Source organism: Vanessa cardui, chromosome 17 (assembly GCF_905220365.1).
Source record: "Vanessa cardui chromosome 17, ilVanCard2.1, whole genome shotgun sequence".
In the NCBI taxonomy this organism is placed as follows: domain Eukaryota; kingdom Metazoa; phylum Arthropoda; class Insecta; order Lepidoptera; family Nymphalidae; genus Vanessa; species Vanessa cardui.
This window is the reverse complement of record NC_061139.1, coordinates 8,330,635-8,347,061: the sequence shown is the minus strand read 5'-3', so window position 1 is coordinate 8,347,061 and position 16,427 is coordinate 8,330,635. Positions and strand designations below refer to the sequence as shown.

Genomic DNA, 16,427 nt, shown 5'->3' with positions numbered 1-16,427 from the left:
TCTTTTAAAAAAAAATATTGACAAATTATAATATTATGTACGCAAACAAACCATTCCAATCAAAACCGACGAACTCTGTGACGTCACATTTGCACAGATCTGTCCAATTCAAACCGATTATAATAAAATACCTAAAAATATAATTGTCTTTTATTTTCATGTTAAATTGTTTGAAAACTTTTAAAAAAATCTCTCGACGTGCCAAATTGTTTCCAATTATTCTAACAATTAATTTATCTATCTAATAATGGCTCGTGGCAATACGAATGAAATTATCAACACGAATCCTTTTCATATTGATTAAAACCTGTTTCGACTTTTAATTTTAAAATTTTTAATTGAACGTATTTATTTCGGTACCTATTAAATTAAAATTTTCTAATTTTATGATAAGTTATGATTAGGAGGGTAAATGGGAGAACACCAGAGCCTAAGGCTTATAACCCATAACAAAATTTCCCTTATTTAATATCAGTAATTCTGAATCTTTTTCTGAATTTGTATTTGACCTGACTGGTTTTAATTGCCCTTGTAACAAAACATTCAAAAAATTAAACTATTGACGTCGACTAGATAAGCTCAACGTACTTAGGCTAATATTTTGAAGCTGCTCAAAAATGAAACATAGCAACGAACACTTCTTATTGAAAACGAGATGACAATCATATGAGGAAGGACGCATCTTGCATTGTCATAAGCGAATAGATCACTTTTTGTTAAGAAAATGATTTCTTCCAGTACCTTTGAGCATAGGAGCCAAAGAATCGTCTGGGAATGTTCTTAAACACGGATACAATATATAACGACCAGCCTTGCCTTCACTGGTGTTATAAGGTCTAGTTAAAATTTAGTCCAAAAATCTGAATTGTTAGCGAAATATTCTTGCTCCTCACGGTCTTGATAAGCATTGTATGTACTTTTATAATGATTTGTATATAATTTTTTTATGGTATAGGTTGGCGAACGAGCATATGGACCACCTGATGGTAAGTGGTCACAATCACCCATAGACTACGACGCTTTAAGAAATATTAAGTATTCCTTACATCGTCAATGTACAACCAACCTCGGGAACTAAGATGTTATGTCCCTTGTGCCTGTAGTTACACTGGCTCACTCAAACTTCAAATCGGAACACAACAATACTGAGTACTGTTATTTGGCGGTAGAATAACTGATGAGTGAGTGGTACCTACCCAGACGGCCTTGCACAAAGCCCTACCACCAAAAAATTGATATTTATATCGTAAACAAAACTCAGTTTTGAAAATTTATCAATACTTTGTAATCATATTTTGAATAGTCTTATTCTAATCACAATTATAATGAAAGCATCATCATCACTGCTGCTGAACATAGGCCTCCCCCAGAGATGCCACGTTGCTCGGTCCTCTGCGTCCCTCATCCAGCTTCTACCGGCGATCTTGCGAATGTCGTCGGACCAGCGGGTTGGAGGTCGTCCTACATTACGATTTCCGAGACGCGGTCTAGGACTCGTCTCTAGGACTCGTCTGCTCCAACGGCCATAATGAAAGAAAGTTAATAACTCCTAACTATACCTATTACATTTTTTATATATTATCCGGTCAGGCATATGACTCCACTCCACCTGACGGTAAGTGGAAATGGAGTTCAAACGCGAAGACTATTAAAACGCACAGCAAGATTGAGCTGCACTAGTCACCCTCGCCATCCCACATATATACATTAGTATACAGCCAAAGTCTACGAAAAGATAGTGTGTCTTAAAAATGTTGTTGTTTTATATGATAGTAATATAACAAAGTAATATATACTTAAAATTTATTAAGACTTATAAAATGAATCTCCAACTAATTAAAAGTAAAGCTTAAGTTTGAATTAAGTTAAATTCTAAGTTCAGGTCAAATTTATTGCTCAATTAACTTAACATTAAGGAAGGAATAAATAAGTTATGTATATGTCAGATAAACTTAACGTAAAGTTAGATTAACGATTAATTAAATTATAAAAATAAGTATTTTTAAGTATTGGCGTATTTAGTCACAAACGGTAATTGTCAAATAAATTCCCACAGTTTCGAACCTTTATATCCTTTATAACAAATATTAGGATGCATAATTTTAACCCGACAGACCTAATAAACATTTGTATGAACAGAATTTTATTATAAGCTTGCATTAGGTTCCGATGAGAGACTTACAAATGCACAGAAGTGACTAAATCAATATTTAAAATAGTTTGAAGTGTTATGAAATAATTTTAACATTGTTTAAGCAAATTTGGAATAGGCACTAATTAAAAAAATCCGGCATCAGAGCAAATAATTTATAATAAATTTTAAGAATTAATTATATGGGAATGGTCGTTAAGATAATCCTTTCTGTAATAATATGATAGATTTTACAAATAATACTGAGAAACTAGAAGTATTTAATACGAGATGTTTTGTATTTTTATTTGGTTGAGCTCGATATTTCGACATTATCTAATACCGAGAAAGGCATAATAGCAATAAAATTTTTACGATATTTTGATCATATCTAATTGGTATTATCAATTTTAATAAAAGTATGATGCATCGAACAAACACCGATAATTTTACTGCATACAAAACTGATGTAATTTGAGGCCACTCTAAACATTATGTAATCTGTGGTTAACAAACACGAAAAACCTCACTGGCATGCTTTGGTATTTATTTACTTAATGTCCACTTTTGTCTCCGCTTGTCCACTGCTTTATAGGCGCCAATGTCTGTAATATTTTTTATGTCCCGAGTTCCCGACTCATTACACTAACAACGTATCATAATTTTTATTTTAGAATAATTTGTTCTTCGTTAATTATTGTACGAATCATTTCAAAATTAAGTTGTTCCCTTTTGACTTTATGTACATTTTATTTTATAATTACCCATGTATAATACTAGTTGTCAGATTCGCTCGATGTAGATGTTAGGTGTAAAGTCTGTGTCTAGTCTAGTCATTAAGTAGTCTTTGCCGTTTTTTGGGGGGTTTCAAGTTTGCTTTATACTAAATTACAACGAATTAGGTTTAGTAGTGTGACTGTGAAGGATCAAAAGGTAAACTGTCAGAGTTACTTTCGCATGTATAATATTAACATAGATAAAGATCTTATAAAATTATATTTCCATTCATTGTAAATGATTAAGTTAATAAAAGTATGACTGTGAAACTCTCCGTAGTACTATCACCTATTCATTCCAATATACCTACATTATAACTAAACCTTCGGCGGATACGGTTTGATAAAATATGGTCAGTTTTGAAATTGTAAAAGCGTGTGACATGACCCACTAATAAAACAAACGGGTCGATCGCTCGGATTGTTTTCCCATAGACCGATTCCATTCAGAATCTCATTACACTTGAAAGGGCCCCAACAAATCTGGCGCAACGTTTCTCATGGACGTGTCTGTCGTTAGGGCAGCGTGAGGTGACCATTACTGTACAAAGAGTTGCCTAAAATAGAGAGCTTTTGTGAGGCGGGAAGACAGACGAGGGGGAGGTGGGGGCGGGGCGGTCGCTGGCTGCCCGCCGGCTCAGTCGCGCCGCACCGCACAGCCGCCTCGCACGCCACTGCGTACCGTGTCTGCGATAGCGCACGCGCACGCGATAACCCCCCACCGCGTCTTACAACAACACGTGCTCCGATAACTGTGATCACCTGATGATAACCCATTGAACAAAATGCAAGAGCAAAGCACTTCACGAGCGAACAAGACAACTCTCAACTCTTTGGAAAGCGCTATTATCAAATTGAAAAACAATCTCCAGATACAGGATAACAAATCTACAGACATGACAGGACTGTTGAGCATCGATGCTTCGTCTGATGACACGAAGAACAATACAAGTAAGGGAACAACTTCATCTACTACTACAAATATAAATCTGTCTATTGCGTCCGCTGCGTTGTTACAAGAGAACATGCTGCAACGATCTTTACAAGGAGTAGTTATATCGCTTCAAAATGCGATGATGAATTCGTTGCAGCAAGCGGCCCTATTGCCGTCAAATTCAGCAGCTGCTGCAGCCTTAAATTTACAAGCTTTAGAATCGTATTTAACTCTTCAACGCCTTACCACTGTATCATCTGTTAATAGTAATACACAACCAAATACTGGTGAAAGTAATACCTCCACAAAACAAGATATACTAAGGCTAGCGACGGCAAGTGCTAAGATAACCGAAACAGATGTATCCGAAAGTACGTCGAGAGTAATATCACCCAAAACTCCGGAAGAATATCCATTATCTGATGCAATAGCAGCCGAGGATGTTGATTTATCGGAGGAAGTGGAAGAAGACTTAGCACTGCTCGACAACGAAGACGAGTTTACCTTGGAGCAACACTTGGACTCAACATCAAAAGGTTACTGTTACAATTCATCACAGAATCTTGATAATGGGTACCCGAGTCTTCTGATGAATGCAATGTACCAACAACAAATGAATGGGAGTCCCTCTCAGCCACCTCTTTCACCTCAGCCATCAAATTCATCTAGTTCAAAATCAACCAATAGTTCAACCTCTTCAACGGGAAGTAGCATATCGAATAAGCAGAAAACTACAGGCAGCGGACCAAGAACAAAAAAACAGTTTATATGTAAATTTTGTAATCGGCAGTTTACAAAATCTTATAATCTTCTCATACACGAAAGAACCCACACGGATGAGCGACCGTACTCATGTGACATCTGTGGAAAGGCTTTCCGACGGCAAGATCACCTTCGAGATCACAGGTAAATACAACATAGATATTCCTCATCACTACATTATACAAAAACTTTTTTATGTTTTTTAACCTTTTTACATTTTTTTTAAATTTCGCACTAATTAACTTTGTTACCAATATTTTTATACTGATTACGTTACATTCAACCAACGTTAAAATATAAAAAAGACAAAATTTATAACATTATTTTTTATGTTTTTACTTATTTGATTTCTAATTAAAATGTCTATCTCGAAAATTATAGGTAAACCAAACTAACAATTAATTATTGAGTATATGTAGATAATAACATTTTATCCAGAAGAAAGACATTTATTACCCACAGCTTATCTCTGTCTCCGGAATAAATAGCTAAATCAATGGGAGCTTTCAACTTTATACTATCCTAAAATACCGTATCGGATGGCTCAACCCGTACATATAAGATAAAACAACGTTATAGCCGTGTCGAAAAACATTTAAAAGGCTCACGATTCTCATTTTTCGATATCAATAAAAGATTTTGGTCCTCGGATATCAACGCGAAATGTTATGAACTTTTGAATAATGGCGGTGTAGAAAAATATTTCGAAACAAAAAGGTTTAAGTACGGACCCGACAGATCGTATCGACGAGTCGTCCGTCACGCTTGTATATTATAAAATCGCTAATCTGAGAAGTGAACGTTTTAATTTTGACTTTTCGTTTTGTTCCTCTTTAAATCTTTCGAATTCCTTATAAACCTGTGCGCATATCTTGTTTATCTGAATATTTATCTCGAGTAAAAAAGTCTAAATCTTAATTCGACGAAAACAAACCGAATTTCGAACGACGTTCCCAATAAATAATGCCATTACGTATATTGTATCGACGTGTTTGAAGTACATTATCTATTCCTTCGCTTATCTGTTCAAATTCTCGACCTAAGAGATGTAAAGGTGTTGAATTTTTAACACCTGTCTCTCGGCGATTTCGAACCAAATCACCGTATCTGTATAGCAATAAAATAAATTTTGTGTAGACGCCGGAGGGTTAACCCGAGCCCGGCCCGGCCTGTCGATGTTCAATCGATGTCCGTTGACACGATACATTATAATGGACCGGAGTGTTCGACGGGTTTTAACAAAGCACGTGGTGATCATGACGCGAGGATTAATGTGGATGACAAAAAAAATATCACACTTGGTAAATATCTTGCTACACGAAATTAAGATATGGTTTTTTTCTTTCTATGATTTAATTATGTATAAAATAATATACCAGACTTAATTTAAAAAAAAAATCTATAATTCGAAGAACATTTCCAAAAAATAAAATTTTAGTCTGACAAAAATATCAAATTAGTCTGAAATCATGACGCATACCTTACTTGTTATGGAGTATCGAGCATCACCCGAGTATCTGTATCTAGTAAAGCGTGAATATTACATGCTATAGTCGTCGATAATGTTTTCAAAAAGACAACTTTAAGGAACGAACCCAACCGTGTACTTCTTAATTAAAATTTATCACAAATACATATTTTGAATTCGATTAATAATACAGTTTCACTATAATTTTATCGAAAATGACATTTCATCGTTTGGTAAGATAGAAATGCACATCACATTGACATGTTTTAAAAGTTAATGAGAGCCCTCAACTAGAATTTTATAGCCTATCAATATTTATAGCAGGTTTAATTTATCAACAATGTCTCGTTGACTCGGGTTAGGCCTAACTGCGCTCGCGCCGGTGTCAAGCTACGCCCGAATGCGCGCGCCTTCCCTAATCGCCCTATCATCTTCTTTTATATCCAAATCATTTTTTCATTCATCATCTTGTACCTCTTAATCGTCAGTTATCGTTATCTCAACGATTATTACACATATAACGTTACTTTGAACACGTCGTTATTTCTTCGTGTTGTATTTGTTTTGATAATATTAAGAGTCTGATCATCGATTGCGGGTATCACGTCCTGCTTTATTATTGGTTTGAGTATATAATTATACTCCGTGGGATTTGAAATTATTGAATAAACTAGATATAATGTAGTGATAACGATACACATCACGAACGAGATCATGAATGTACGATTGAATGTAAATATGAAAAATTATAGGCGTTAATAAATATTTTACAGATCGTCATTTGTCATTTTGAATAAGAAGATTTAATGTTCTATTTATAAAAAAAAATTAAGCCACAACAGAACTTCCATTAATAGAAAAACTTATTAATAGTCGCGAATATAATGCATCAGACGTTCAAAGACCACGGAATAATGTTACGTAATAAAAAAAATCATATATCTTAAATTTAATGATGTAATAAGCGTTATTATAGATTCTTGTATTCAATCCAACAAAGCTAAAAGGTATTTCCCGTTTGTTTTTTGTCCATGTAATACCTTGTACAAGTGATTTATCATACAAGTTAAAGCTATTAAAAGACAGATATCGATGACTCGGTTATCTAAGCTCGTTAATACACGTAATAAAATCCACATTGAACATTAAAAAGAATTTTTGGACGCTCATTAAATATGCTTTAATCTAAGGAGCAGCCATTTAATTGATGAGGATACAAATGTTGTTGAAGTAACATTTAAAAATCGTCTCAATAAAATTCAAAATGTCTTCCTTGAGTTACGTAAATTGATGGCATTGGGAACGTAAATGAGAGGGTACGCCAATTTATTACACATATCCCGGGGGCACTCGTTTGTTCTCCGATCCCTACAAGACTAAGGTGTTCGAAATATGGCGTTAATGTTCCATTTCGAACGATATATTTATTATAATTGGACTGAAATAACATATGTATTTGTTGGAAACAGTTTTGGTATTGTTGCTTCTCAACGAAGGATTTATATCGACAATGCCAATAAAATATGTTATCAAATGTTTTGTTGCTAAATACTTTATGACGGACCTGTGTTATCTTTACATTTATGTAATGTTATTTTTTGTGTGTCAATCAAGTAAAACAACTGAACTGTTTGGAGACTAGGACCCGTCGATTTGGGATATTCAATAAAAAAAACCGATAAATTTTCCTCTTTTTATTCAAATCCCAGCTGACAGGTAACAGCTAATGTTAATAATATAAGTAAATTCATTTTTTTTTTGTTTCAGATATATACACTCAAAAGAGAAACCATTCAAGTGCCTTGAATGTGGAAAAGGCTTCTGTCAATCGAGAACGTTGGCCGTACATAAAATTTTACACATGGAAGAGTCCCCACACAAATGTCCCGTGTGTAGTAGGAGCTTTAACCAAAGGTCGAACCTTAAGACCCATCTCTTGACTCACACGGACATCAAGCCTTATAATTGTACCTCGTGTGGTAAAGTTTTTAGACGCAACTGTGATTTGAGGCGTCATAGCCTAACGCATAATTTAGTCAGTATATCATCAGTAAATACATCCCCTGGCGGTGTTAATGATAAAAGTCCTTTACTAAATCCTAATTATCCAATTGATAGTTTAGATACCGAAGAGGAGAATTAATAATTGCTTTGTTTAGTGAATGTGTTAAATAATAAGACTGATAATCTTCCAGTGCCTTCTTAATGTTAAGAAACGGAAATAGTTCTTGTATAAGATGTACCATTAGTGCCTTTATTACAACTATTTGTTTTTTTTGTACACAGCTTATATATATTGGATTTAATTTTGATTTAATAATTGTTTAATATATTCAGCATTAGACATTGTTCGAGCTTTAAATAAAGAATGTCAAACTGTTCGTAAATTAGCAATTAGTAGGTAATAGTGATTGACAATAAATGTTGTACACATATATAAATATAAATACGTATATTATTGCTTAATGTAAATATTATGTATTTTTATACAATGTTTTTGAACTGTCAAGAAAAATTTTAGTGGATATAAATGCTTGTACATTCTGTTGCATTTACTAAATTAAGTTTTTTATTGAATCCTTTGATATGTTATTTAATTTTTTTTACTATTTTTGGTACATTTTACGTCAAGGTTCTTTTATTTAAGGTTGTATATGCAATATGTCGAATTCACTCGTTTCTAGTATTATATCCGCATTTTTTTTAATCTTGTATATTTCTGATCTCATTTTTTTTTTGTATTTGTAAATATAGATTATAAATGGCTAAGTCAATTACAATGGATCCGTCCTAAATTAAGTACAACAAATTATTATGATAAAATCAAAATTAATTAGAAAATTTGTAACTTTAGTTTTAATTGGTTTTAATGAATGTGAAATGTAATTAAAGTTGAAGACTTGTTTTATTTTTGTGAATATCACTCGTTGTACAAAATTTAAATATATTATATTGCAATTAAAAGATTAAACATAAAATTCGACTTTTATTCTTTATTCAAATATATCTCTAAAAACAAAGGAACGAACATATTTATTTCCTTTCTTATTTATTAAATATTCTTATTTTAATTTTTTTTACAGTTAATTAGAAAGAGACAAATACATATTTGGAATGTTTAAATAACCATCATAACACCAATATGTAATATAGTAAATTACCTGAAAAACGCTTAGCACAAAAGCATTAAAAATGTTAGTGTACAATTGTGTGTCTTTATCAAGTGAAGGCTGCAAATGAATAATTGCTTTTTTTGATGAATAGTTTGAATAGTTTTTTTTTTATTTTTTAAATTAATGTTTCGTCTATACACAAGGCAGTACCTAATAACACCTAATATAATTACGAGTATAAAACTCGAAACTAATCTTAACTAATTTTCTTAAGTTAAATAGGCCTTAGTCTAGTCTTAGTCAATCCAGTGGTAAAACATAGGTAAGGGTGTTTACAGACAGTAACAGTGACCTATGATCTGACTATATCATGTAAAATTAAATATATATTAGAATTTTTGTTTAATACTTGCCTACTTATATAATTATTGATTGATAACTAAATTCATTGAAATTGTAAAAATTAACATTAGATATATTTTTTTAATTTAAACAAGTACGCCTACCCAATGGTAACTGGCCGAAACTACCCATAGACATTTACACTTGAAGAACAAACGCCAATGATACGATGACGTTGTGTCCCAACTTAAAATCGAAACACATGGTAAGTAGGTATTTCTGTATAGGGGTAGATTATGACTGTGTTATGTGTGGAACCTACCTACCTTACTGACGAGCTTGTAGAAAACACTACCATGTCAATGCATAACATATATTTCGATAAATATGTAGAAAAATAACAAAAAAAAATTAAAAATGCTTTCTTTTTTTTTAAATTTATATATTACCAGCATCGTGTACATTGTTGTCCGGAGTTGATTTTTTGTGTGTCCGGAGTAAGCATTTATTCTTAAGTAGATACATGTTACTACTATTAACTACAATAAAAAAAATCTAATGTATTTTTATAGAGATGAGATCATCCAGTAAAATAAAATCGATATTGATAAAGCAAAATCTAAAATTAGTACTTAAATAGTAATTTATTTTTCTCAGGTTAGTAGTAGATTTTTTCCTAACCGAATGTCTTGATAATTAATAAATGCATATAGGTAGTTGTGGATATAAATAATAGTATGGTCTTAAAAATACTTCTAATATTATTACATTAAATTAAAATAAACGCTAAAGTAATACCTTCAAATAAAATAATGTTTTTTATTTTTATTCAAAATACAAAAAAAAAGTTTCGTTTCAAAAGAAAGTTCTTAAGTCTACCGATAGATGTCACTGCTGGTTCTATTTATAAATAGGTACACAGACGTTTGTCAGTTTTAAATATATTCATGGTTACCTATTTTATATGATGTGAAGTAAGATATACAAATATATTTAGTAGGAAAATTATCACACTGGGAGGGCTGATAATCATAAAAGTATCTAAAAAATAATAGCTTCGATTAGTTTAGTTCGACGTTCTAAAAGAATAAATGAAAACCACCGGTTAAGTGTAGATTATGCCGATAAGAACTGACAAGACATTCAGTGATCATTCTTTTCCAGCAATTAAATAACCTAAAAATGTATGTTAATACAATTAAAATTAATTAATACGAATTATTATTCATCCCGTGTGAAAACAACAAATGTTAACTCCACTCTTTTCTATCGCTTATGTAATCTTTCGAGTCTCATTAAGAATGCTTTAAAAAAAACAATAAATTTGAATTTATTAATTAGTTAATCCAATAAGAAAGCCTCTTGGCCGATTCGTTTTTAAAACAATACCCTTTATCAGGATTATAGTAACACCAAATACTTGTTAAAAAAATCAATGAAAAAGGAAAAGAAAATACTTACCTATGTTACTTATTTTTATCCATTTTAATTTTTGTTATATAATATGTACTTATAAAATTATTAAAAAAGATAGACCAAGGATTTTATAGACATCAAATTGTTAATTGTTTAGATCACCGAATAAAGAAAAATCGATGTGGCTATTAGCAACAAAGGACGACTACCGAGCTTGAAAAATCGATTCAATTCAACGGCAAATCGATGTAAGGCCATGAGATATTCACATAACACAATAAAAAGGTCCCATTGTCGATTCAAACCGCACAAAAGCTTTAAGAGTGTATCAAAATGACATAAAGCTTAATTCTTTTCTTAACACAAAACAAGTTTATAATGGCCCATATGTTTTCTATTTTTTTTTTTTCTAAAATTTGAAAATTGATGATGTGTTAAAAAGGTAACAGGCTCATCTGTTCGTACGCGACAGTCCTGTTTCAGAACGCAACCGCCATATTTTATTATCCGCATTCTAAATTCAAATTCAACCGCATGATTCGTTACGGATTTGCTGAGTTATTTGTTTTTTTTACCATTTTTTGCATTAGATATTAGTAACAAAATGGCGTTTTATTGCTGCTTTTAGTCACGAATATTTTAAATGATTCGATGTTTTTTTTTTTTATTATTTATTTAAACGCAGGTACTTTATAAGCTATAATGTTTATTTGTAATATTATTTTTAGTATTTTATGTTTAAAAAACGAATGAAGTATAATGTCACACATAAAAGACGACGAATTGAATAAGTTTATTCAACAATCGTACCTTTTATTAAACACTATGACAACATAATAATGGGCGAGAATCGTCTTAGAGTCTTTATAGTCGAGAATTATACACAAATTACATAGCAATCGCCCCAATCGGAAATCCCGCTGCGTTAAACAAAGTATACCTTTCGAGTTTACTTTTTTTTTATATTCGCAAACACCATATTGTCATCGACACCGAAATTACAGTCGATTGTGACAAAGGATTATTTGCCCTAACCGGTGTTTGAAAAATATTTGCTTTTGCTGTTTCGAGAGCGCTTTATCGGAATTTAGTGGTACTTTTATTCGCAACGACCACACACGAGAGTATTTTTTTTCTCTCGCTTGTGAAATTGTATAAGGTGTTTTGACAATGCGCTCGAAACGTGCGTCTGCGCTGTTTCGAATGTTAAGCACGGTTTCGCTCGGCTTATTTGTCTTCGTACTGCGGTTTTCACCTCCATTTTTTATTTTAGGTCATTTTTAAGTGTTAATTCTTATTATATTTTAATAGAAATCGATTTTGATGATTTTCATTCTAATTTAAAAAACGTTTTACGTATCTACCTACATTAATCGACGAAATATTTTTGTTATCTATACGTAATTTTATGGGTTTATCGTAAAATTTTCCAATCGAATTTACGTGAAAAAAAAACCTGAATAAAACTGAGTTTAACTATGAAAAATCTTTTGATATGGAATCGTGTACATCATTTCACAATTTGTGCAAACGCAAAACTTTAAAAAAAAAAAAAAACTAAATTTTTTATATAATCTGTGTGAGACATTACAAAATTAATTATATGTTATAGGCAACATTAATGCATAAATTTAGTAAATAACAAGTTGTATTATCTGTAGTTCAGGAGACGCGTCGTGTGCGGCCGATATCTGACGCACTATCGCGACTTGCAGTAACTGTCTCGGCGCGATAACTGCGCGTGGGCAACCGTCATAGATAACACAACGTAGATGTATCTGATTTATCAAAGATAATTAGGGACACTTAATTTAAGACACAGTATATCCATATACTTAATACAGTCATGGCTTATGTAGGTACGGACTCGCCCCGGCTTCACACGGGTGCAATACTGATACTAAATATACTTACTACAGAATTTGTTTATTTACGACATCACTTTTAAAATTATCAGTGTTTGTTTAATCTCCATGTATTATATATATAATATTTTCTCTCAAATCTATACAAAAACCGCATCAAAACCTGTTGCGTAATTTTAAAGATTCATAGGGAGGAAATATTGAACATCCCTTAGGTCCTCAATGCAACCAGGGAAAGAAGATGTTAGGTATTTAAGGCATTTACTCATCAAAATAGAACACTGCGCTATTATTGTGCTGGTATTGCTGTTTAGCGGTCATCTAGTAGCTCTTATCAGAACGGAATTGTACATAGTCCTATAACCAACACCAACTAATTATTCTTTTTTTTTACATCACAGACTACTCTGATCCCAGTGTAAGTAGCTAAAGCACTTGCGTTATGGAAAATCAGAAGTAATGGTACCACAAACACAACCCAAGACAACATAGAAAACTAATGAATTTTCTACATCGACTCGGCTGGGAATCGAACCCAGGACCTCGGAGGAGTACCCATGAAATCCGGTAAACACATTACTCGACCACGGAGATCGTCTAATTATATTAATGACCTTAATAACATAAAGATACTACTATACATTGTTACCTACTTAGATATTGTACGTGTCTCTCTCATTTTACCGACTTATTTTTTTACATGGGATAAAAGTTATAAGTAGGTATTTTAGTTTAGAGGCAAGATTACCTCTGATGTTTAGGTTCTCTTTTGACATTTTTGTATATATTTTATTACTAGTAAGTGCTATAATAACTAAGAAAATCTATAATGTTATAAATGCCAAAGTAACTCTTATCTCTGTCTGTCTGTCTGTTTCACGGCCAAACTACTGAATCGATTTTGATAAAATGTTTGAACGTTATTACATTATTTTTTTTTTAAATATGAATAGGTTGTTCGGTATTTATATAAACAATTTAAACAGCTAGTCTTTTTAGTAGTACTTTTGAAGTCAGTTGAAAATGCATGTAAAATAAGTTTACAAATTTCAAAATGTGAACACCCAAAGATTTAGCATTTAAAAAAACATAATATTAAACATGATTCTTGTTCCACATCTGTTTCATAATCTTTGCCTCGCTGACACTTAGCATTCGTAAGCGGCACTTGCAATCACAATTGTCACCGTTAATTCGCTCGCTTTTGATATGATAATGCCTAAAGGTTGTAGTACTGAGATAGACTCGAAGTGAAATGAATATTTAAGCATTTGCCACACTTGATTACGGGAATGCCGTAAATAATAAACTCAACGCTTACCTACTTTGTACACATACCTTTAAATTTACTTTATTAAATTAAAAAATCACACGTAGGTACCAATGTTCTTAAAAAAATTATGACTTAATCTATACTTTGTAGTGGAATTTTGAATTTGGAATGCTAGTGCATATTTAAATAAGTGTATTTAAGTGTCAGTTGAAAGCGTCATTAACCTCAATTCAGTGTAATAAAACTAATAGGTACCTACCTACTATGACTTTATATTGTAATTTACCATACTTACGTGTCTCTCTCATTTTTGTATATATTTTATCTCTGGCCAGTAGGTACGTATAAAAAATATTAAAAAATATATTTATTTAATTGACATGTAGCTACTCACCGGTGGAAATCATTGGGAGAGGCTTATCAGCAGTGGACATCTTACGTCTGATATGATGATGATGATAATACTTACTTGTGTAGGTATATGTTATATTTCCTGTTATAAATAATATTTACTGATGGATAATCAATAGCTTCACAATAATCTTGTAAAATGATTCAAAAGTGTAGTGTAGTATAAAACTTACTATAAAATATGTTTGAATGAAAAATGATTTAGGTACTAAAAAATTTACAAACCCATTGAGCCATTTTTCATCCAATTCATCGTCTCAGTACCAAGCAGACATAGGCTTAGTGAGTAATTTTAATACTTAATTGGGGATATAAAGGAAAATTAAAATACAGTATTAGGTATATGTATCTACCTACATATAAAGAGAAACAATTTAATAATATAAATTTTACAGTCAATAAAATTTGGTACGTAAAATTGACAGTCGTTCATCCACTAGGCTGATATTAATAACTAGCATGTCCCAAATAGATTCAGCGTTGAAGTAGTATCCTGCTGCGTGAAATGGTCAGGTCAGATGGGATCATCCTCAGCAGGGCGACGAAACAACAAAGGCATTTTCGGCAAGCGTATCTAACCTCACAGGTATTATTATTATTAACAGTATTATTATTATTAACAGCCTGTAAATTTCCCACTGATGGGCTAAGTGCCTCTCCCTTTGAGGAGAAGATTTGGAGCATATTCCACCACGCTGCAGAAGTTCTATGTTTCATGTATCATGCTTCAGTATGAAATAAAGGTTTTAGTATTCAACTGTACACTTCAAGTACACTTATCACACTACTCATTAATAATTGCATTAATTTCATTGCAGACTTATGTAGTTGTCATTTTACAATTAACTTGATAAGACTACGTACTACTCAAGTATTTTCAATTCATTTAAAATGTAAAATGTCCAATATGAGATGAACATTTTTGATACGATTATTGTTTGATAAAATATTATATCATAAATAAGTAGGTACCTACCTACGTGCTTACCTCGTGGAATTTTTAAATAAATTAATAATATCTATGTATTGGGATAAATATTATTTATCAAGTAAAAATATATTTTTTTATTAAGATAGTTCTTGAAAAAAATTTTTTTTTTCCATTAAAAATAATTTTAATGGAAATGTTTTATATTCGTACAAATTGTAATTTCAATAATTTTGTAACTACAGACACAAGGGACATATGTAGCATCTTAGTTCACAAAGTTGGTGACGCATTGACAATGTAAGGAATAGTTTATATTTCTTACAGCGTCATTGTCTGTGGGTGATGGTGACCACTTACTATTAGGTATCCCAAGAATAAAGCAGTAGTACCTACGGTTCATGCAAGTAATATTTACATATAGGTATACCTAACTACAAAATGAATTAGGTAGGTAGTTAAATAACGATAGACATAAAAAATTAGAAAAGTTACCTATAAAACTCTACGTTACTTTTTCTACCAATTACATAATAATTCAAAGTTTTATTATTCGAATTAAAAAGTCTTAATAACATTTATTTTTTAAGTTTATAAATGTGTACGAACACTTTTACTTTCATTCAGCTTCGATTTATTTAAAAAACAAAACGTTGTTCATTTTTCTTGACACCTAACAAATGGTCTTAACGGCTTGCTTTTTAATGCCTCTATCTATCTATTTTAAAAATTGAACATATTCTATTTATAAAATACTTTGATTTCAGAATTACATAAATGTAGATGCATATCTGTAATGATATAAAAGTGTCAAATTAATAAAAAAACATATTTCTTTTTACATTTTCATCAAAATAAAAATCACTCCAAACTCTACCATCTGTTCACGTTATCTGTAATCCAATACTCACTGACAGTATTGTACGAGGCGGTGGGCGGTACCGATTCGACCACGCCCCTTCCCTCCCATCAAACGTTCTGATTGGTGAATGTCACCGATGCGCACGA

At 31.9% G+C, this 16,427-nt stretch overlaps 1 protein-coding gene across 1 annotated transcript; it reads left to right on the top strand.

Annotated features, from left to right (window-relative positions):
• Positions 1-3,564: 3,564 nt before the first annotated feature.
• LOC124537102 (protein sister of odd and bowel-like) lies at positions 3,565-8,872 on the top strand. Its single transcript, XM_047113822.1, has 2 exons — positions 3,565-4,747; positions 7,839-8,872. Exons 1-2 carry the CDS (start codon positions 3,693-3,695, stop codon positions 8,212-8,214), a joined length of 1,431 nt encoding a protein of 476 aa, XP_046969778.1. The 5' UTR covers positions 3,565-3,692; the 3' UTR covers positions 8,215-8,872.
• Positions 8,873-16,427: the final 7,555 nt, after the last annotated feature.